Genomic DNA, 22659 nt, shown 5'->3' with positions numbered 1-22659 from the left:
ATTGTGCTGCTCTACTTGGAATTCCAAGAAATTTCAACATCAAATGGATGTTAGGATTAGAATGTTAGAAGTTAGGAATGGAATGTCTAGACATCCAGACTATAAGGGAACACATAATGAATCATCAATAGTAACTTAAAAGTGTTAATCAAACCAAAATACTTCCTGGAGCTTTATCTTGGGTGCTGTTAACTTGCCGTTTCTGAGGCTGGTGACTGTGATAAACTTTAACAGAGGGAACTCTTGCTCTTCCTTTCTTGGGGTGTTCCTGATGAGACGATTTCAAGCGATTTCAGTGTCGCATACACATTTCCAGTTTTGGGATAAAATTACGAGAGTCTTGCTATAGTGGAGTTGCGGTCTTGTAATCTCGATCGTTCAGTGTAAAGTGGTTAGGATTGAAGGTTTAATTCAGTCTTTCAGGCGTCCTGGCGCTCCGATAAAACCAACCATGTTTAATATTATCGAAGTCTTGAAACTTGTCTCACGCAAATAGTGACTAGAATAATGTCAACAGCCAATAGAAGAGCTACGGAAAGCCGCAAGGCAAGCGTGGGAACGTTTGTGGAACTGAACATGGATGACACACCGTCTTTTTTTGTTATTTTTTTTGGCTGTTTTTTTTTCTGAACAAATCTCTACATACACAAAGGCTGCTGTGGCCAAAATGTGCGTGTGTTTCTGCTCCATTGTTAAACAGCTTCTTGTCCTGTTAAACTCCACCAGAAGCATGATGGGAAATAATCTCAGGAAAAATCTAGTTGCAGATTTATTAATAGTGACCCTGCAAGATCCCCAGTTTTTGCTTAATCTTAGCCTGTGACTAAAATATCTGTGAGTAAAAAGTCTGTGACTTGTCTTTAGATTTGAGAGGGTGTCAGACTTTAGTCTATTAATTGTCTTTTCAGAGCCTTTTCGAAGTCATCTAGTGTACAGTTAGCATTAGTTACATCATGCTCACACAAATCCAACATGCTAACATGCTATCTTGTTAGCTCTTAACAATATTGAGACCTCAAACTTTGTTTATGCTCTATAAACCTTGGTTAAAGTTTGCAAGCAAGAAAGAAGAAGAAAGAAAAATCTTGAAACCTGAATTGTGCTGAATTTAGCTTACTTTAGCTCATATTTAAAGTGTATGTGTGTGTGTTGGAGGGGAGGGGTGAAGTGTGTTTTTAATTACAAGGGCAATGGCAGCTTTTCATAAAGGGGGTAAAGCAGGATTTGGGATGGATAGGGGGCATGCACGAGTGAGAGTGGGATTAGCGCAGGGATTAGTGAGTGTGTGAGTGATCATATGAGTAAAAGAGGGGTGCAGTGATTAGTTCCAGCCTCACAGCCTGCTTAGCAACAGACACTGCTGCTAGCAAAACAACAAAAATCAGCAAAACAACAGCAGGCCACAGAAACGTCATCCACGTCACCCACATCATCCGCTAAACAACATTTTCCATGTGGTTCAGGGCTATATAAGCCCACTGGAGGGTCAGGGACAGATTTCTGCTCCGCTGTGAAGTGGAGTTGGGGTGTTTTTGAAGTTTTCTCTGGGTGTGGTTGAGTTTCTGTGCCATGTTAGCACAGTCATGGTGATTTTACTGAGTCCGAATGTGTCCTCCCTGCTTTCTGTCTTTAAAACAAAAGGTAAGCACATGTTTCTGTGCTGTGCTGATTAGCATTAGCTTGTGTTTTGCAGCAACAGAGTTTCCATATCAATGGAAATTACATTTTTTATCAACACTGAGTAGATTTCTTCTCTAGAATGAGGCTATGCTACTGACTTGTGGATTTTTATACATTTTTAATGGCTTGTATTATTGCTGTTTGACGCTTAAAATTGTTTCTGATGGTACTGAAGATGTGTATAGTTGTGAATATTAACCTTTTACTGGCCTATGAGGAATTTGATCCCTAAGAGCTTGCATCTGAAATGACATACCGGTACTGAAACTGAATGTTTTTATAGCTCAGCAACTACAAGCAATGTATTAATAATCTAAGCTTTATGGATAGATGACATTTTGTGGACTTTTGTATTTGTCAGTTTTGTTCTATCTGTTACTATATATAAGCTATACATACTATAACTACTAGTGCATTTAAAAAAATAGAATATCATTAAAAAGTTACTTTATTTCAGTAATTTATATAGATGAATTACACACAGAGTGATCTATTTAGAGCCATCAGTAAATTTTGCATTTCATATTCTAATTTTATGAGACACTGACTTTTGGGTTTTCATTGGTTGTAAGCTATAATCATTAACAATAAAATAAATACATGCTTAAAATATCATTCTGTTTGTAATACATATATATTATGTATAAGTTTGACATTAAAGTAGCTTTTAAATGATATTCAATTTTTTTGATATGCAGTATATATTAACCATTTCTTCCTTTTGTGACAAATTGTGACAGTATGCTTCATTTGAAATTTTACTTCTTCATTTAAAATTTAACTTAAAATTAAAGTATTTAAAATAGTAAAGGAAAAGGTCTAAAGTGTATTGTCTCTGGTCAGTTTTTGGTTTACTACATAACTTGAACTCAAAATCTGTTCTTTACACTGTGTCAAAATTTCTTAATGAATGGACCAATAGAAATTCTCCAATATAATCTTTTTTAAGTTTAAGTTTTAGAAGGATTTATCTCTGCTGTGAAGTTGCATTTTTTGGAGATACATGCTTTTTTTTCATTGGACAGCGACGATATTCAATTGACATACTGTGTGGTTATTCTGTAAAAGGGCTCAGTTGTAGTTGAGACACCACAAAAATGTAACATTTTATTTCTGCCAAAACAGATTTTTTTAATTATAGACTAGACTGAAGACTGAATAACGTTTAATATAACAGTAAGTTTACAGCCAATGGTGCTACAAATTCTATTCTACCGCATATTAATTTCATTTAGTCATTTGGAGATAGTATTTAGGTCTAATAGCATGGTCTCTTAAATGCTGTTCCGTCCCTTATCTTTCTTTCATTTCTTTGCAGTACTCTAACAGTAACAGTAGTAACCCTAGTTCATTATATTTTGTGACTGTATCTGTCATACACAGTAGGCAACTCATTATTAAACTGCATTCATTCATTTCCCAAGCTTACAGCACTTGAACGACTTTATCTGCCTTATCTGGTTAGTGAAACATTGATTAGAATAGACAGCGGTATTTAGTATAGAATAATATTCTATACTAAATACCGCTGTCTATTCTAATTGTCTATTCTAAAGTCATTCAAGTGCTGTTAGCTTTTTACTAAAAACACACTGACTTTAAACTGTCTTGTAATAAAGCCCAATACAGTCCACCAATAGTTAATTCTTGTTGACAGTAGTGTAGGCTGTTTATAATTAGGTGTATAAGAACATATTGGTATCATGTGTTGCAATAATGTATAGAGTTTAAAAAGCATAGAATATGTTAATTATTAGTTTACATTTAAATAGTGTCAGACCAGAGTTTGTTTAGTGTTGTGTTTAATCCCCGCCCACTATATAAAGTCAATATATAGTCCTATTAATAATGTGTGTACAATGTGTTTTTAATTATTTGTATATATATTTTTAAAATATATAAAAAATAGTATAGTGACAAAAAAATGTAGAATTGTGTACGTACAGGCTCTGTGCAGATTTATATTGTGTATGTATTATATTGCTTCTGTTATTTATGCATATTATTTATCCTTGTTGACACCTTTTATAGTCTGGATTGTTTAAATCTACATATTTGAGCTGTTATTGTATGTAAATGAGCAAAAAGAATGGGAACACTTTACAATAAGAGTATAGCAAATAACAGTAATTACAGTTATTTAGTAAATAAACATTGTTAAAAACATTGTTATGAAAGTAATGTCTGAAATAATTTGTAAATTAAGACTAAACTTTGCTAAATTTTAATGCTTAAGATTGTTGTAAATAATTAATTGAGACATTAGTTCCTCAGCTGAGGGCAACAGGAAACATGGGAACACCTGCATGATTAAACAGGATATGATTCTGATGTGGTTAGCAGAATGAGCTAATAGCTTTATTATCCCTGAATCTTTCCTCACTCCAGTAGTGCAGTGATGCAACAACATGGAGAGGGGTGTGTACATGTGTAAGTGCGCACGCATGTGGGTATGTCTATTTTGTGCAGTGATAAAAACTGAATAGCTGAATTGCTGAATAGTACTGTTGCTGAACAGTGACTCTAGACCTTTTAAGGGTTAAAATTGAAGTAAACAAGAATCGAGTGGTTCTGCTAGTCATTCCGGTTGGAGATGTATCAGTTCCATTAGGTTTTTGTGTCACAGATCTCCCAAAATGCCCATCCTTTATGTTCACTGACCTGTTTTAAATCAACAAGTCACAAAAACACGTATACCTCCAGCTACAGATCACTAAGGGGTTAGGCAATGCCAGCTGCATTCCTCCACACTGACACGTTACAGTATCAGATATTAGGTGATGAATTTAGAACGAATGTTCCAGAAGAACAGTCTATCTTCAGCTGAAACACATGAATGAAAATAACTGTAACACAGTAAAACTGTTTATGCAAGTCTGTATTTGCAGCATATTGGAGTTTTATGAGTCATTTCGTTGCACAGAACAAATATAAAATTAAATACGCTATAAAAACCTAAACTGCTAAAAAAAAAACTGCAGATTTTTTCTTCTTTTTTTAAAATTGCTTTTCTTTTATCAATTATACTTATTTTTTCACTCTGTTTCTATCTGTTTATAACATTTTATTCACAAGCAATCACAGCATGTCTACTATAATTTCTTGATAGTAGGGCAGTGATTAAAGCAGCAGATTACTGATTGAAAGGTTGTGGGTTCAATACCATTTAGGGCTGTATAGGGGTGGGACAATGTATTGATATTGCAATACATTAAATAGTTTTGAACGTATCATAGTGTATCGATATGTGGTGACATTTTAATATTTTATTAAAAAATAGCTGCTCTAAACTCAGACTCGCCCCCCACAATTAAACTTACTAAGTTAAAGTTACTGTTTTATTACTCCACATGGTGGCACTAATCAAATGAACAGGGGGAAACCTGCAGTAAAGAATATTGAATGTCAAAATCAGTGAAACTAACACCAATAAATCCATAATTCCTGGTATTTGCTTATTAAGGGAAGTATTGTAGAGAATTGGCTTGTGATATATTGAGTATTGCAGAATCACAGTATAATGATATCATTGTTATTGAGATATGCCCTGTGATGCACAACCCCTAGGCCTGTCTACTGGCAAGATGGTCATACAATACAAATCAGGATACATGGGTTACAATTCAATATTTGTACTTTTTATCAAGTCAGTAAAACCTTATCCAGTGCAATCCATTTTCCAGTTTTTAGTTTTAATTTCTACACCTCACAATTATCAGAATGTAAGGAAAATTTAAATTAAATAAAAAATCTATTAACTTCATGTTCTGATTTGTCTATTTGTCCTAATAGGATGAATAATAAAACATTTGATGTTACAAGATGTAAAAATGTAAAAACCCATTTTATTCTTTACTATAGTAAGTTGAACAATATAATAATGAGGTTTTACACACATTTTTTCTTATAATTTTTGAATTTGACCCTGACCCGGAACTACAGTATCTGATAAAACATCTTAACTACAAGCTGCATCTTTGGCTCCACCTGCTGGTCTGAACCAAAAAACACAGTTTGTTTGTGTCCAAGTTTGCAATAATGAAAGAGGAAGCTGCTCTCTTGTGGTTGTGGGGAATTTTCCCAGTAATGGCAGTTATTATAAATACAGCTATGATGCCTCAAAAAAAGAGAAACATTTGGATACCTAAGTGAACTTTATTTAAAAGTTTGTGCATCCCTGGACAAATTTACACATGGGAAACAATTTTCTGAGTATACAAAAGTGTGTACTTTGTATTTGAGGTTATACTATTTTTGCACAGGCCACATTTAATGATTGCAATCTAATAAACTCAGTAAATAAGCATTAATTTTAGATTACATTATGTAAGTTCAGAAGTCTCTAGACTGTTTGGCTAAGCCTGCTTTCACATGACAAGTAAATATCAGATTTTATGACCAAAACCAAGTTGAGTTTAGGCTTTTTAATGTGACTCTTTTCTGACTTCTGTCTGACCACTGCTTGTTTGTAAGTGACACGGATGCATGTTGGTTGCTTTTAATTTTTAAGAGATTAGAAATCAATATTTGGTGGAATTTAATTTTAATCACAGTTTTCATGCATCTTGGCATGTTCTCCTCCACCAGTCTTACACACTGCTTTTGGATAACTTTATGCCTTATTCTTCTGGTGCAATAATTTCAGCAGTTCAGCTTGGTTTGATGGCTTGTGATCATCCATCTTCCACATGATTATATTCCAGAGGTTTTCAATTTGGTAAAATAAAAAAACTCAATTTTTGGTCTCATTTTTTTTTACAGAGCTGTATATGCAATTTCAACACCAAATACTAAAATTACCTGTATATGAAAATGTCAGATTCAGTGTGTTTTGCTGCTTACACAGCCACACAAACAACACACCTGTGTCATAATGACATAAACACTCACAGCATCATCTATACATGTGCCAAAGTTTTGTACAAGACTGTAGAACTGTCCACAAAAGCATACATTTTTTAAGTAGTTTTTTCTCTTTCTGTCTCTATTCAGCAACAGAAAGCGATGGCCCTGCACGTCCTCAACACGTCCAAATGAACGTGTTTTCTGAGGACTCACGACCAAAGCACATCGAGGATCTGCACACTGAGGCTCAGCAAGGCTTAAAGCAGCTGCAGCATGATGGTACATACATCCTTATCTTCTAAAGATGTTATTCACACAGTCCATATACCTGATAGAATAAATTAAATCAATCTGCATTTAGATTCATTGTGATAACTTATATATATTTTTATTTTAGAAAACAAAAATGGCGTGGACTATCAAGATGACCAGAGTGTTGCTGTAAGTATTTCGAAACATCTTTTATCTTTTGTTATGTAAGCGATGTTTCTGCTGTAAAAATCCAGCTTCAGTGGTTTAAGATGGTAATCATTTAGCTAAAAATACGCAATCTGGTTAAAAAGGAATCTAATTAATGCCTGACCCACACTACAGGATTTTATAAATCTTAACCAGTATTAAAAAAGGTAACTTAAGCAAAAATAATATTTTTTTTTTTACATATTTTTTGTTGTTGTTGGTTATCAAACTCCACACACTACTACTACATACTTAGGGGTGTATTTGTTTTCTATTCAAATGTTCTGATATTAATTCACATAAAGAGATTGATCTTTAAAATAAGCCTATTCTTCATTCGAACTAGAGGAAGTATTAATGTATCTGGAGGAAGAGATAAAAAAAGTATATATTAAAGATATATTAAATATTTACAGAGCATTATAATTTGAATCTAAGGATGACAACAGAGAAATTAAAGGAAAATAGGAGTTGAAAGCAAACTTTACAGTAAGGGTTGACAAATAATCTAGGACTTAAACTAACCAACAGCTCAACATGATGGGAATTTGATTGGAAAACACCCCATTTATTACATCAAAATACAGTAATGGATCAATACATCTGAACTATGGTTGAGGGCTTGTAGAGAGCTGCGTGATTTGACACATATATTTTCACAAAGCTCTTAAATTTTTGAAAGAGTGTTATGAAGGAGATTGAACCGATCTTGGATGTTAAGCGTACTTTAGATCCAGCACTTTTTATTTTGGGTAACTCAAAGATAATATGATTGGGAGGAAATGTGACCTATTTACAGAGAATTTTAAAAGCTGGCTTAAGCATCAGCCCACAATAACACAGTGGAAATAGAGGGGAAAAGTACAGCAATTAGAATTACAATTACAATTAGGACTGTCTTTATTTTTTTAAAGATGGTCACCATTAATATAAGCATTGCCAGACCTCTGGCTATCTACTGTTTCTTAATGTATGAGTATGTACCTCGTTTTTGGGAAGCATTTAAATGTATGTATTTACTACTGATAAGTCATCTCACATGCAATGTTTGTTGTTTGCCATTGTTAATGTACTATTTGTATATATGTCCCTTCTCCCTGCAGTCCAGTATGACGGTTCGCACTGATGATGACGTGAGCTTCAGTGAGCTGGGGGTGTCTGAGTCTGAGAGCACCGCTGCTGATACCATCTCAACGCGTTCCACCATCTCCTATCAGTCGTCACGCTCTGGTATCACACGCCAAGGTATAGTCTTGCGTATGAGAATCATTGTTTCTAAGTAATTCAATCTTGTTATCAATAACTTAAAATTTACTCTTCTCCTATGTATGTTTTCACCTGTTTGTAGCCTCAACCTTCAGGCCACTGACCCAGGATAGGAAGGAAGGCAAGAGCAAGTCTAAGGCAAGGCACAGAAGTACAGTCCCAGGAATACCACGACATGTGCAGAGAGAATTGGGTACATTTTATTACAAATTTGTACATTTTTTTTAAATGATGAGGAAACCCTTAAACTCCCTAATTTAGGTCCATTAACATACCCTGTTTTTTTTTTTCATTCTGAAGGGCTTGACCGAGCTGCATGGACCGCATCCCAGTTCACTGATGCTCAACTGACTAATGGAGGTGTAATCATATCAACAGTCATTCCCACTCTGGATAGCATATCCATGTCCTCAGAACAAGGAGCCCAAATGTGGCTTCGTAACACAGAGAACTTGCAGGCTGTCAAGAAGGATGGACCACAGCTCCCCCCAGTGGCTGGACATAAGGATGATCTTTCCCTAATCAAGCATCTTCTTCCCCGGTCTGTTGATCCACAGAGACCCAATTCACTAGCCGTTCCCTGGATGACCACGTCAGGGAGCCAACCACCAAGCCCTGTGATGTACGTCTCCCCACAGGCTACATACCTTTCCAAGATCATTCCTGATGCAATACTGCCTCCCTCAGTGGACGTGGTGGAGCTCAGTCGCAACAGAAGTCGCAGCAGTGTTCGCATGGTGAGCAAAAGCAGCCTGGCATCAGCCAGTCCAGCCTCCACAAGGGCATCTTCCCGGGCATCCTCTCGAATGTCCTCCCGAGCACCTTCTCGGTTGTCTTCCCGCGCTGCCTCCAGAGCTTCCTCCCGCTACACAGGACCTCTCTCTGACTGCTCTGGCTGGAGCCGTTCGGGATCGTCTGAGACGCTGGTCTCAGACTCTTCCACCATTTCCAGCAGTAGCACTCCTCATGTGGCCAGCAGGTCGAGCCAGGAAGAGGATACAGACGAATGTCCCAAAGAAAGCATCAAGCATCAAAATGCCCAGAATGCAAAAATCCTGTCTAAACCTGCTAAAGTAAATGGTGAATCTACCACGTCTTTCAACCGCAACCTATCGGTAACGAAAAAGAGCAAGAAGCCGCCACCTCCCCCGAGTCGTTCATACTCACTGCACAAGCACCTCCGTGCTAACCCTTACAGTGGTACCCCAACTGTTCCATCTAATAGTTCTGTCCACCCAGATAGAACAGATGGTCATAGAGAGATGCTAGCAGAACTAGAGAGGAGGAAGAACCTTCAAATATCTGCAGCCAAGACATTGCATTTACACACCAATGGTGGGAGTCACATTCCTAAGGATTCTCCAGCAGCTCTTAAGAGTGCAATTGCTAATGGTGTTTCATCGCCAGCTGTGATTGCTCTCATCAGACTCTTTGAGATTCCGTCTCCTCCTGGAGTTCTTGCTCCTCCACCACCTCCCCCAGAGACATGGGCGCACAACCAGCGCACCTTTGAGCTACTGTGTGGTCCTGGACCTGTCAACTTTGAGCGATGGGCACAAAAGAAAGGCCTAAAAATTGAACCACCAGTCAAGAAAGCTCCAGTAAAAATACCAGACATTGTCAGCGCACCAACAGTACCTGGGTCAACAGAAATCAATAATAAAGTTGTGCCCACAGGAAGTCCTTCAACAAACAGGGCAAAGGAAAACAGTTTATCACCAAGCAAGAAAGGACTAACTCAAAGTCACGTAGCCACTGCTTCAGACATGCCAACTACAAAGAAGCCTGTTGATGCTCATCCTCCTCATGGTAAGGATCTATCTGTATCCAGGCTTACCAAGATCTATCCGTCCTCTTCTCCTTCTCCTCCCCCTGATCATCTACCTCCCCTGCCCCCTGTTAACACAGTCCAGCCCGCAACAGAGGATGTCTCTGCCTCAAAAGTTCAGTCTAAAACAACTTTTGATGAGATCATATGTCCCCCTCCACATCCATTGTTCCCGCCACCCCCACCTCCAATAAATGTTGCCCCTCTACGTCCTTCTGTCGGGCAGGAAGAAATGGACTTCCCTCCTCCTCCTCCGCCATTTTCTCCAAAGACTTTACAAAATATGCCTTCATTATCTCAAAACACCCAGCCTCCTCCAACAGAGGGAGCTGAACCTTCATCAACACAGAAAATCCCACCTCTTCCTCCTCCAGCTCCTCCTCAGGCTTCATTTCAGGCTCCCCCACCTCCTTCTCAGGCTCCCCCACCTCCTCCTCAGGCTCCTCCAGCTCCTCCTCAGGCTTCATTTCAGGCTCCCCCACCTCCTTCTCAGGCTCCTCCACCTCCTCCTCAGGCTCCCCCACCTCCTCCACAGGCAACCCCACTTCCTCCTAAGGCTCCTCCCCAGGCTCCTACTTATACTTTACAGGCTCCCCCACCTCCTCCTCAGGCTCTCCCACCTCCTCCACAGGCAACCCCACCTCCCCCTACGGCTCCTCCCCAGGCTCCCCCACCTCCTCCTCAGGCTCCCCCACCTCCTCCACAGGCAACCCCACCTCCCCCTAAGGCTCCTCCCCAGGCTCCCACTCCTCCACAGGCTCCCCCACCTCCTCCACAGGCAACCCCACCTCCCCCTAAGGCTCCTCCTCAGGCACCCACTCCTCCACCACAGCCTACCCCATCTCCTCCACAGGCTCCCCCACCTCATCCGCAGCTTACCCCACCTCCTCCTAAGGCTCCTCCCCAGGCTCCCACTCCTCCACAGGCTCCCCCACCTCCTCCACAGGCAACCGCACCTCCCCCTAAGGCTCCTCCCCAGGCTCCCACTCCTCCTCCACAGGCTACCCCACCTCCTTCCAACGCTCCTCCACAGACTGCCCCACCTCCTCCCAAGGCTCCTCCACAGGCTCCCATACCTGCTCTACAGGAAGTATCTTCCACACATGCTCAGAAACCTCTGCCACAGCAGGTTAATGTTCCTCCTCCACCTCCATTACCCACAGATCTCAAAAAAGAGGTCAAAGCATTTACAACTGGCAAACAGGAGAAACTGCATCCTCCCAAGACCACCAACTCTGTTGTTACCAAGGAAGAAACCACTACCCCTATGGTCACACAGTCTTTGTTGCAGATGGTCAGACTCAGGTCAACCAAGTCCAACTTGAGCCAGACTGAAACTCCACCTGGACTAAACAAACCTAAACAACAGAACGCAGCAGTCAATAATGAGCCACCTCAAAAGCCAATCAGAAGATCTCTCATTATGACCGCTCCCCCTCCTGAGCTTGCTTCTCTCTCTAATGAGAATCCAAAAGATTCCACACAACCCTCTAACATTATACCAGAAAATCAAGGGACTTCTCCAGCCAAACCCAAAGCTGAACCAAAGATTGAGTCCAAAAACACTGTCCAAGATGCGGCACCTGTACCACTTGAACCAGCAGATACTGTCAAACCTAATGTGGAGACCAGCCCAACTGACCAAAAAGCTGCTGAAGCAATCACCCAAGAACCCTCCACCAAAGAAGAACCTGGATCAAAGCCTGTACATGAAATCCAAACTACAGCCTCTGAACCATCAACTGAGCTAACCACTGCTAAATCAAAGGAACTGCCAGTCACAAATGGCGTAAAAATAAGTGTTGATCAGAATGAAACCCCAAAAGAACCCAGCAAAACAGAAGATAAACCAAGCAGCACATTGACAAAGTTAGAGATCACTAAAACGGCAACACCAGTGGTCTCTCCCAAAGTTTCTCCTACTCGAAAGCAGCCCCCAGCTAGCCTTCCAGCTTCTTCCATGCGCCTCCAGGAGGCCATTCGTCTGAAGACTGCTGCCATGTCTTCCAAAGACAGCCAAGCTAAGCGCTTCAGCCTACATTCCCCTCCACCATCAGCAGGGTACAGCAGTGCCCTCCCCTCACCTTCATCTACCGCTAACTTCATCTTCTCCAAGAGCACAAAGAAGGTCGTCCTCGAAACACCCTCTTCTCCAGAGGCTCAAGCTGGTTTAAGGAAGACTCTGGTATCTGAGTTGGCGTCCGTTTCTCAAACAAATAAATCAAGTGACTCTCAGAACAGAACTGCCAAAGTTCCCCCACCTACTGCTAAGAAACCTAGTATGAGGGGTGAGAACACTGCCCATAACCCCACACAGACTGATGCTAATGCTGAAACTGAGAGCGTGCAAACTGCTGGTCAGAAAGCACTGCCAGAGAATTAAGGGTAAGACCTCTAGACCTTTTAATTTCTTTAAAAATGTGGCATGTTTACCAGATCATGTCTATAATTTATCCAAAAAAAAGGACCGTTGAAGTTTAAACAGTTAAACAATAGAGAGACAGTTAAACAATAGAGAGAGAATTTTCACAAATTCAGATTTAACTGGTATTCAGTGTTGGAGTTATTTGAGAGAGTTGAACATTCCAGTGTTAACTCAAACAAACCAATATAGTGCCCAACTTACTTTGATTAAACTTTGCCAACTTGTTTACATCTCTGCTTGGAGACCATTCCCCAATTACAGACTAAAAATACTGTATAATCTACTTAATTTTCCTATTTGTTCCTGGCATCATTTATTTGCATAATGGATGTGTTCCCACAACCTAACCCACCATCAGTGTGTAGTCTTGCTTTACAGAGCTACATTCCCTTGGGAATTCAGTAAAATCATATATATATACCTTTTCTGTTCTGCAGAAAAGTGAGAACTGCATTAACCCTGCAGTAACACTGTGCAGGATTAAAATTAACATAAAGTATCCAGGGGAAGCAGGGATGTATCCAGATTTATCCAGTATTAATCCTTGTGTGATGTTCGGGTCTGTGGGACCCGTTTTCATTTTTCATCAAATGATACTAAAAATATATTTTTTCTAACTCAAACTCATTGGCATTGGCTCATTTTTTGTGAAAAACATATATCAAAACACATTTTTGATAAACACACACTGTACACCCCCCCCCCCCCCCACACACACACATTTATATTACATACAGTATGTTTGGCCAAGGGCTAATAAACATTGCTTCATTTGTAAATTTGAAACTAAACAAATTTTCTACTCATATCTTGAGTTTAATTCATTTTCTTTTACATTTTATTAAAAACTAATTAAAAAAGACTAGCACTTTTTAAAAGAAATGTAACATAAGAAAGGTAAAGGGCAAATATTAACCATGTAAGCTGTTTAAATTGCTTGCAATTTAGGTGAAGCAAGCATGTGTAAAGCATTTTAATGTAAAATTGCTTAATTTTGCTGAATTAAATACAAGTAACAAAGTAAACGAGTAACAAAAATATGAACACCACACAAGGGTTAAGATCCAAAAACACAAGCTAACCTTCCCTGAAAAAGCAAATGTTAGTCATTTTTATAGACTAATCTTTTAAAATTTATTTATTAACTCTTTCCTATGGTAGATAACAATTTAGTGTTGATTTAACTCCAAGAATGTGGAGCAGTAAAAGAGTTGAAATAAACTCTGTGGAAGTTAATTCAACACTTTTCTCTGTGTAGTTACTGCAAAGTTTAAATGTATAGCATTACAGAATTTAAATGTCAAAATCAGCCGTGGTTATAAGGTTTTAATTGTCACCGTTTGTTTACAACTTTTTAATAAAAAATATAACGTCTGACACTGTAATTTATTATTTCTTTTGTCTTTCTAGATGTTACGTAGAGGATGAACAATGCAGCCACTGGCACACTGCATCTACAAACTTCAATACAGTCCCCCAAGAACTGAGCAGTTGGAGCCCCGACATGGAGCTGTACTTAACTGGGCAAAAAGAGGGGTGACAAAACAAAGCTTTCAGAGAAGAGACAGCTGTGGAAGTTGAACGTGAAAGAAAGAAAGAAAGAGAAAGAAAGAAAGAAAGAAAGAAAGAAAGAAAGAAAGAAAGAAAGAAAGAAAGAAAGAGAAAGAAAATCAGACTGAAAGACAAAAGGACTCATAGGAATGGTGAACACTAAATGAGAGCGGGATAAAGTGATAGATGGAGAAAGGAAAGTGCATTTTGATGGAATGACAAGTTGAATAATGTGCAGAGGACTGCAGAGGATAATGTAATCTGAGGATAACGGAGTTTTTGAGTTTTTGCAGAAAGGTGTTTCTGACCTATTAAGAGGATTTTCTTTGTTTATGTAAATAATCTTAAATTGCTTGTACAGCTCTAAAACTACTGCCCAGAACAAATGTTTAAATAGGTCTATTGAATAGACCTTCCTTTATATGCATTTATGTTTGATTTTAATATATGACATTTCTTTGTGCACTATCATCCTGCAATTGGGGTATCTTTGATTTAAAGCAAATTTCTCATATCTGATTTTTTTTTATTATTATTATGTTTGTATTAACTTATTGTTTCAAAAGATATGGAGGCCTGTTCCCCAGGTAGATGAAAAAAAGAAGTGCTTATTTTTCCCCCTTCTCTGTTTCTAGCAACAGTATTCAATATAAATCATTTTGGAAAAATTGAATTATTCCCTGCTAAACAAATCCATGGCATAAGCAGGCTAATTAAGCAGTTTAGCTCTTGCTTGGACTTGATATGTATAAAATGTCAGCATACCAGCTCAGTCAAATTAATAGGAAATTTTTTTGAAAACTCACACACATACATACATGCAGTAACACTCAAAGGTTTGGACATACCTTAAATTTAAGGTATTTAAAATGTTTTGCATTATAGAGTAACATTAAAGTCATCCATACTATAAAGAAAAACGTGGAATTGTTTAGTAAAAAATATTAAACAAACCAGAATATGTTTTATTTTTTACATTCTTCAAAGTAGGCATGTCTTACTAATACCTTGACATTTTTTTCAGTTAGCTTCATGAGGTAGTCACCTGAAATGACTTTCAGTTAACAGCTGTGCTGAACTTTTGTGCAACTTAATGTGTTTTAGAGCATCAGTTGTAAAGTTGTGAAGAGGTAGAGTTGGTATAGAGTGAATAGCTCTATTTGAGTAATGTTTTAATCCATATTATAGCGAGAACTACTCAAATAAGCAAAGAAAAGGACATATGTAGGCCAAATATTATGATGAAACTGGCTCTAATCAGGACTGCCCCAGGAAATAAAGAACAAGAGTAAGTTCTGTTACACTGAATAGAATCAGAGTTATCAGCCTCAGAAACCACAAGTTAACAGCACCCCAGATAAGAGCACCGAAATGCTTCAGTACTTTGGTTTGATTCTTTATAGTCTGGATGACTTCATTTACTATACTATACTATACTATACTATACTATACTATACTATACTATACTATAATATAATATAATATAATATAATATAATATAATATAATATAATATCAACAATATATCATCCATTAAAAAACTCTTAAATGTCAGGCCTGCCCATCATGCTGGTTGACCACCTAAACCACCAAACTTAAAAAAAACAGTAAGAAAAGCTATTCAAGTATTTATTAGTTTGTCCTTGTAAAAAAATGTCACAGTTATGATTCAGATTGAAAATATTTGTTCAGTCAGTCAGCTGTTTACCTTATTTGTCGTTTATTTGATACTAATCCAGAGCTGCTGTGAACAGACCAGCTAAACCATCAAACTTAAACAAATAAAAACTACATTAAAATATGCTGGTCAACAGCGAAGCAATTTTTTTCAATAGGGTTTGAGATATTTGTTCAAAGAATTATTAATATGATTATTTATCAAATTTAAGTTAAAAAAAATTAAATGCTGTATAAAATTGCATATTAATTAAAACATTGGCACAGTTTTCTCCTGTATCCATCAGGAACGGGTTTCCATACGAAAAGAGAACTCTAATGTCAGTGATGTTAAAGCTGTTTTTGTTCTGTAAAGTCTTTATCCAAAGTATTTTGGGAAATTTGCTTTCTTGCTCTTGTTGATTTTTTTTTTTATATATCATACAGTACAGGTTCAGTAATACGTTTGTATTTCTGTGTTTGAGAGATTTGTGCTTAGCTGTACAGTGTGTTGGTTAAACCAAAATAATCAGTTTAATTGTACAGATGATAAATCCTGTCTTAATGAGGTGAATAAGCTCAGAATCAGAGAAGAACTTTAACCTGTTGAGTTTTTTCTTTGTTAATTAAAATGTCTGTCCTGTTTAATTTGCACCTTACAATCACCACTCCATCATAACATGCACACTGGATTATAACCTCTGCTTCAAACTACTGTATTAAACCACATTCCTGACTGTTATTCAACATTAAACATGTACATACAGACCACAGCTCTGCATAGTTCTTCCTCTTATTTACAAAGACTTTGATTCTTGGATCCTATTAAGAAGCTTTAAGTATTACTGCAGAAAAAATATCTAAATCTGAATTCCTAATGAAGAGAAGATTTCCTCATTAAACTGCTGTATTGTGCACTGCTCACTCTATCTGTGCATAAGCGTGACTTAAATCCGCACTCAATAGACTATTTTTTGTTCTTTTTTATTAAAGATTTAAAGACTCCTTCTTATGCACATACCCTGTCTATTTTAGTACTACTAGTTTCAGATATTGTCATTTGTCTGTAAAAATAAATGGCGTAGTACAGAATTATAATCAATTTATCTGTGCATTTGAATTGAAGTTCTTAGTGTATTAATCATGTAGTTTGGACTTATAATAGTTTATATTCCTTTCAGTAATTTGTCTTAGTGAGCAAAAGTAAACTCTAATTTGGAAATTAGAAAAAGCGAATGAATGGCATTGTTACATCATATGCATTGTTTGCATACTATTTTACAAACTTTATTAAATAATGGAATCTCTGGGGAAACATATTTGGCTCATATTCAAAGTAAAAGTGATTCTTTTTTTATATTTTAGAATGAATCATTTTCATTTTCAACTAAAAGGTAAAAGTGTCTTTCTTTTTGTTCCCTAGCTGTATTTGATGACTTTATTAAGACAACAGCAATCAAAAACTGTTCTGAGTTAGAGGGATGAGACGGTTTGGTGAACTGGTCATTAACATGTCAGAAAGGAAGAGATTGTATTTTATAGTATATTAAATTAAGAGGCTCACAAACAGCTGATGTTACGAGAGAAATAGCCTGCATTCTAAACCACACACAACTTCATAAACTACACTGATGAAAGCATTTCTAATGGTGGGGCACAAGTGAAAACATTTTGTTAGGTGTGAAGCCATACTATATATATATACAGTCATATGAAAAAGTTTGGGCACCCCTATTAATCTTAATCATTTTTAGTTCTAAATATTTGGGTGTTTGCAACAGCCATTTCAGTTTGATATATCTAATAACTGATGGAAACAGTAATATTTCGGGATTGAAATGAGGTTTATTGTACTAACAGAAAATGTGCAATATGCATTAAACCAAAATTTGACCGGTGCAAAAGTATGAGCACCCTTATCATTTTATTGATTTGAATACATCATCATTGAATGGCATCAGAAAGGCAGAGAAGAAGAAGAGTGAGAACAGTCAAGGACCACAGACCACCTCCAAAGAGCTGCAGCATCATCTTGCTGCAGATGGTGTCACCAAGGGCGTAGGAGCGGGCTTGATATTGGGGGGGACACATTTGCCAACATGAACCCAAGCCCACCCTATAGTTTCCTAGAACATTTGGGGAAATTTAATTAAAATTAAATTATTATTATAAGGTGATTTTACAACCTAAACATGTTACTCCAATTTACTAATAACGTTACTCCACCTTACAGTTACTAATGTTAGAAAAAATTATTCATGCAATGTCTGAATTATATACGTATGAAAAAAATGATCAGTTATAACCTAATATTTAAAATAATATAACAGATTTGTTTATTATTATTATTATTATTATTATGTATTGGCATGTCAATTCTGTTGTATATTTACATTTTCTCCTGTTTTTTTTTTTTTTTTGTAATGAGAGCTTTTTTCAAGATGGTGTCCTTTTATGTAAAAGAATGTAACTTTCCATAGAGATTTTTATAAACCTCAGAACATGTGGTCTTACTGTGAACTACAAATGAACAGAAGTCACGATACAGCAGTGTTTCTCAACCCTGTTCTTACATATTCTACTGCATATTAACACTGTTCTGCATGTTCTAAAGCTTTCTCTGATTTAAAGGCATTTAATAAAGTAAGTGGTGGTTTGATGTGTTTAATACATTGCTGGATAAATTTAGGCTCCATAGGGAGTTAAGGGGTTTAAACAGGTAAACTCAGTAAATGACTGTTTATTAGCTGATCAGCTGGATCAGGTGGAAAACACTATTTTATGGCAGTGATCGGGGTTAAGAAACTGCTTTAACCTACAAACATAAAGTACTGTACTAAATTCTAGCTATCCACTACATCTGGCTTCTAGATAACTAGTTAGCTAAATTTAATTTTCGTTCATTATAGCTCACAGTAAGTCTTGTAATCCTAAATTGGAAAACACAGTTTGAAAATGAAATAGTGATTAGCTATATAGTTTATTTTTTCTTTAACCTTGACTCCCAATCTAGGTAATTCTAAAGTTAAACTCACTAACACAGCTGCAGTTTATTAATCACAGTGAGTTTTGTGTTTTGATTCAGAGACGTGTATTTTTAACCAGCTATCAGAAACATATCATCACAGTTTACGTGGTTAACCTACCGTCCCCTTTCTGTTAGAAAAATCTCCGTATATCCATATCTGTTTTAAAATCAGCTGAAGCTGCTGCAGCCCGATCCCGCTGCTAAATCTCACAGCGAGGGGGCGGGGCTTCCCCAACAGCACACTGCCTCTAATCCGCGTGCCGCAAAACCAGCAAGCTGATTGGCTGTTTCTACTGAGAGGCGGGACTTAATACCTGAACCGGCTCCGTGATTGGTCCGGTCTGTCTCCTCATTAACAGTACAGCTGATCTGAGCGAAACAATATCATTTTTGGGGGGGACAAATCCACCTGTTTCTAATATTGGGTGGGACATGTCCCACCCATCCCCCCCGGTTCCTACGCCTATGGGTGTCACTGTGCATCGGTCAACAATACAGCGCACTTTACACAAGGAGAAGCTGTATGGGAGAGAAGCCATTTCTGCAAGAAGCCATTTCTGCAAGCACGCCACAAACAGAGTCGCCTGAGGTGTGCAAAAGCACAAAAGCACACCTCAGGCGACTCTGTTTGTGGCGTGATATATATAATGTTTGGAAATGTTACGTAAAACAAACTTAATTTATTGAGTTCAAAAATTGTGGGTTTACAGTGCATGAATGTTCTTGGAATTTTATCTGCGTATTTATTTGCATAATGGGCGTGCCCCCACTACAAACTCACTATTAGTACACTATTGTACAGTCTTGCCCACCAGGGATACTTTCTCCTGGGTATACAGTTTTGTTTTGTGTAATGGGTAATTGTTTGGCTTTAGTGTTGTAATCTATAAGAGCAAGTTTTTTTTCTGTTTCTCTCTCTAAGGTAGGTTTTTATACTGGTTGAGAGCTGTTATTAAGTAACTTAGAGGTGTATAATGTGGATGTAATAGAGGTAAAAGTACCCTGCAACAGCAGTCACTAAGACATGTTATGAGATTTTCTTTGTCTGGATGGCACATCATAATTTATTGTATGAAAGATTACCCTAGAGGGCGCAGTGTTTTTACCCCATGTGAAGGTCACGTAATAGGGCACATTGTTTTGTTTTTCCCATAGTAAAGGGTCTTGTGGTACAAAGCAGTTTAACTGTAAGCCTGGATATGTTACATTTAATTAAATAATTTGAAGTAATTCTAATTTTATTATTATGCCTAATTTATGAATGCAGTTACTTTATGTTTTTGGGTATATCAACTGTTTTTACACCATAATTCTACTTATTTTATGGTAAGACGAATATACCACATACAAGAGATAATCCTTACAACACAGAATAAGGAGCTCAGATAACAATGCTTGCGCTTACAGCCTACAACAAAAAGATCAAGCAATAACCCTAATACATACATTTATCTAAAGTAGCCTGAGATTAATCAGTACACACTGAGGGGGAGTGTCAGAAACTGAGAGACACACCCAGTATACGCAAAGTGGTAAATAGAAACAGACTAAACACAACTATTATCAAGTTGATTCAACTCTGAAAGTTCTTTGTTTCAATGTTTATGTGGCCTCAACTTCTCACCTAAAATTGTAAACACTGACATTCCAGCACAACCTGTTACCTACATCTGATAGAGAGACTGGACTAAAGTTCACTGTGCACAAGAAAGGTAATGCTGCAGACTGGAGACATAAAGTAGTAGTGCTCAGCCTGGTTATTCTTTAGACAGAAGGTTATCCTTCGTTTTACACCCTCCCGCTGAGTGCCGTAAGACCTAGTCACTTGTATTGTTAAGCTAACGGGTCAGAACCAGCCAGGAACATTGTGGCATGGCATCAAGAGCTACAGCAGTGTACAGTTTCATGATCCAGCTCACTTGTGATCTATAGTTCTGCCAACCGGTCCAAGAACCCCTGTACTGTGGCTGTTTGCCATTTTCTTGGGCTTTTGCTGACTTGAGCAAGTGGAATGACCTTAATGGGCAGGTTTTTTTCTAGCAGCCAATGACTGACTAGTCCCCACCAACCCGTAAAAACAGGGTCAAAAATGTACAAATATTCTCAAACTGAAAGCAAGACCGAGAGAAGCGTAACTGTGAAAAAAAAAAATACTCAAAGAGAAAAAGGATTTCTGATGAAGGTAAAACACAAAACAGAAACTTAAACTCTACTCGATATTAAATATTCTGTTTACAAACCTGATTTTAAAATTCTTGCTATCAATAATAGACCGCTTGTTTTCAAATTTAAATTTCTTGGTTATGGATAATACTTTTGATTCTCAAAAGAAAAAAAGACTGATTTTTATTTAAAAAAGAAGCTTTTTAACAATGTTGTGGTTGAGTTGATTCTTTTCTTAGATACAATTTCCCCAGCCTTAGAAGCCTACCTAGCCTACAAATAGCCTAAATATGGAAAAATGTGATATGGAAAAAAAATCTTATCACAATCTAGTTTTCCATATTAGCCGATATCGATATGTATCATGATATAAATCAAATCACTTTCTGTTACACTTAAAGGTTTCTTTTTACTCATAAGTGACAGAATAAGGGAGTTATGGCCAAGCTTACTAGCAGGCTCAGAGCCTTGTGGACAGACACTAGGATGTTCACACTTGCCAGGTGGGTACAAGGTGCTCAGACAGCTTTTAAATTAATTTTACATTACATTACATTACATTACATTACATTTGGCAGACGCTTTTGTCCAAAGCGACTTACAATAGTCAAGTACAATGTAAAATAAGTTTAAAGGTAAAACATCTTTGGATAGGGATAAAAGGAGGTCAAAGGGGAATAATAGGATAGAGGAGTGAAGGAGAGGAACAAGGAAATGAGGTTAGAAGTAGTTAGTGTGTTAGAGGTGTTAAGAGAGTAAGTGCTCTTTGAAGAGCTCTGTCTTCAGGAGTTTCTTAAAGATAGTGAGAGATTCTCCTGATCTGGTAGTGGAAGGTAGTTTGTTCCACCATTGGGGAACTCTGTATGAGAACAGTCTGGATTGCTTTGTGTGAATGTTTGGCAAAGCGAGGCGACCTTCATTGGAGGAGCGCAGCGGTCGGGAGGTAGCGTAAGCCTTCAGGAGTTTTTTTTCTGTTTCTCTCTCTAAGGTAGGTTTTTATACTGGTTGAGAGCTGTTATTAAGTAACTTAGAGGTGTATAATGTGGATGTAATAGAGGTAAAAGTACCCTGCAACAGCAGTCACTAAGACATGTTATGAGATTTTCTTTGTCTGGATGGCACATCATAATTTATTGTATGAAAGATTACCCTAGAGGGCGCAGTGTTTTTACCCCATGTGAAGGTCACGTAATAGGGCACATTGTTTTGTTTTTCCCATAGTAAAGGGTCTTGTGGTACAAAGCAGTTTAACTGTAAGCCTGGATATGTTACATTTAATTAAATAATTTGAAGTAATTCTAATTTTATTATTATGCCTAATTTATGAATGCAGTTACTTTATGTTTTTGGGTATATCAACTGTTTTTACACCATAATTCTACTTATTTTATGGTAAGACGAATATACCACATACAAGAGATAATCCTTACAACACAGAATAAGGAGCTCAGATAACAATGCTTGCGCTTACAGCCTACAACAAAAAGATCAAGCAATAACCCTAATACATACATTTATCTAAAGTAGCCTGAGATTAATCAGTACACACTGAGGGGGAGTGTCAGAAACTGAGAGACACACCCAGTATACGCAAAGTGGTAAATAGAAACAGACTAAACACAACTATTATCAAGTTGATTCAACTCTGAAAGTTCTTTGTTTCAATGTTCATGTGGCCTCAACTTCTCACCTAAAATTGTAAACACTGACATTCCAGCACAACCTGTTACCTACATCTGATAGAGAGACTGGACTAAAG

General features: G+C 37.5%; 1 protein-coding gene across 4 annotated transcripts in view; it reads left to right on the top strand.

Annotated features, from left to right (window-relative positions):
- Positions 1-16482, top strand: part of si:dkey-157l19.2 (uncharacterized protein KIAA1522 homolog) — a 59819-nt gene extending 43337 nt beyond the window's left edge. For 2 of the 4 annotated variants that reach the window (XM_049481069.1, XM_049481068.1), the window contains exons 3-8: positions 6673-6804; positions 6923-6966; positions 8088-8229; positions 8333-8443; positions 8551-12463; positions 13914-16482. In XM_049481069.1, the coding sequence (XP_049337026.1) occupies positions 6673-6804; positions 6923-6966; positions 8088-8229; positions 8333-8443; positions 8551-12461 (4340 nt within the window). In that variant the 3' untranslated portion in view covers positions 12462-12463; positions 13914-16482. Of the gene's footprint in view, positions 1-1478; positions 1642-6672; positions 6805-6922; positions 6967-8087; positions 8230-8332; positions 8444-8550; positions 12464-13913 lie in introns of those variants that run through there. The other 2 variants (XM_049481070.1, XM_049481071.1) reach the window with 2 other exon arrangements.
- Positions 16483-22659: the final 6177 nt, after the last annotated feature.

Source organism: Astyanax mexicanus, chromosome 7, assembly GCF_023375975.1.
Source record: "Astyanax mexicanus isolate ESR-SI-001 chromosome 7, AstMex3_surface, whole genome shotgun sequence".
Classification (NCBI taxonomy): domain Eukaryota; kingdom Metazoa; phylum Chordata; class Actinopteri; order Characiformes; family Acestrorhamphidae; genus Astyanax; species Astyanax mexicanus.
Note: the sequence above shows the minus strand (reverse complement) of the source record. Positions and strands in the feature narration are given on the sequence as shown.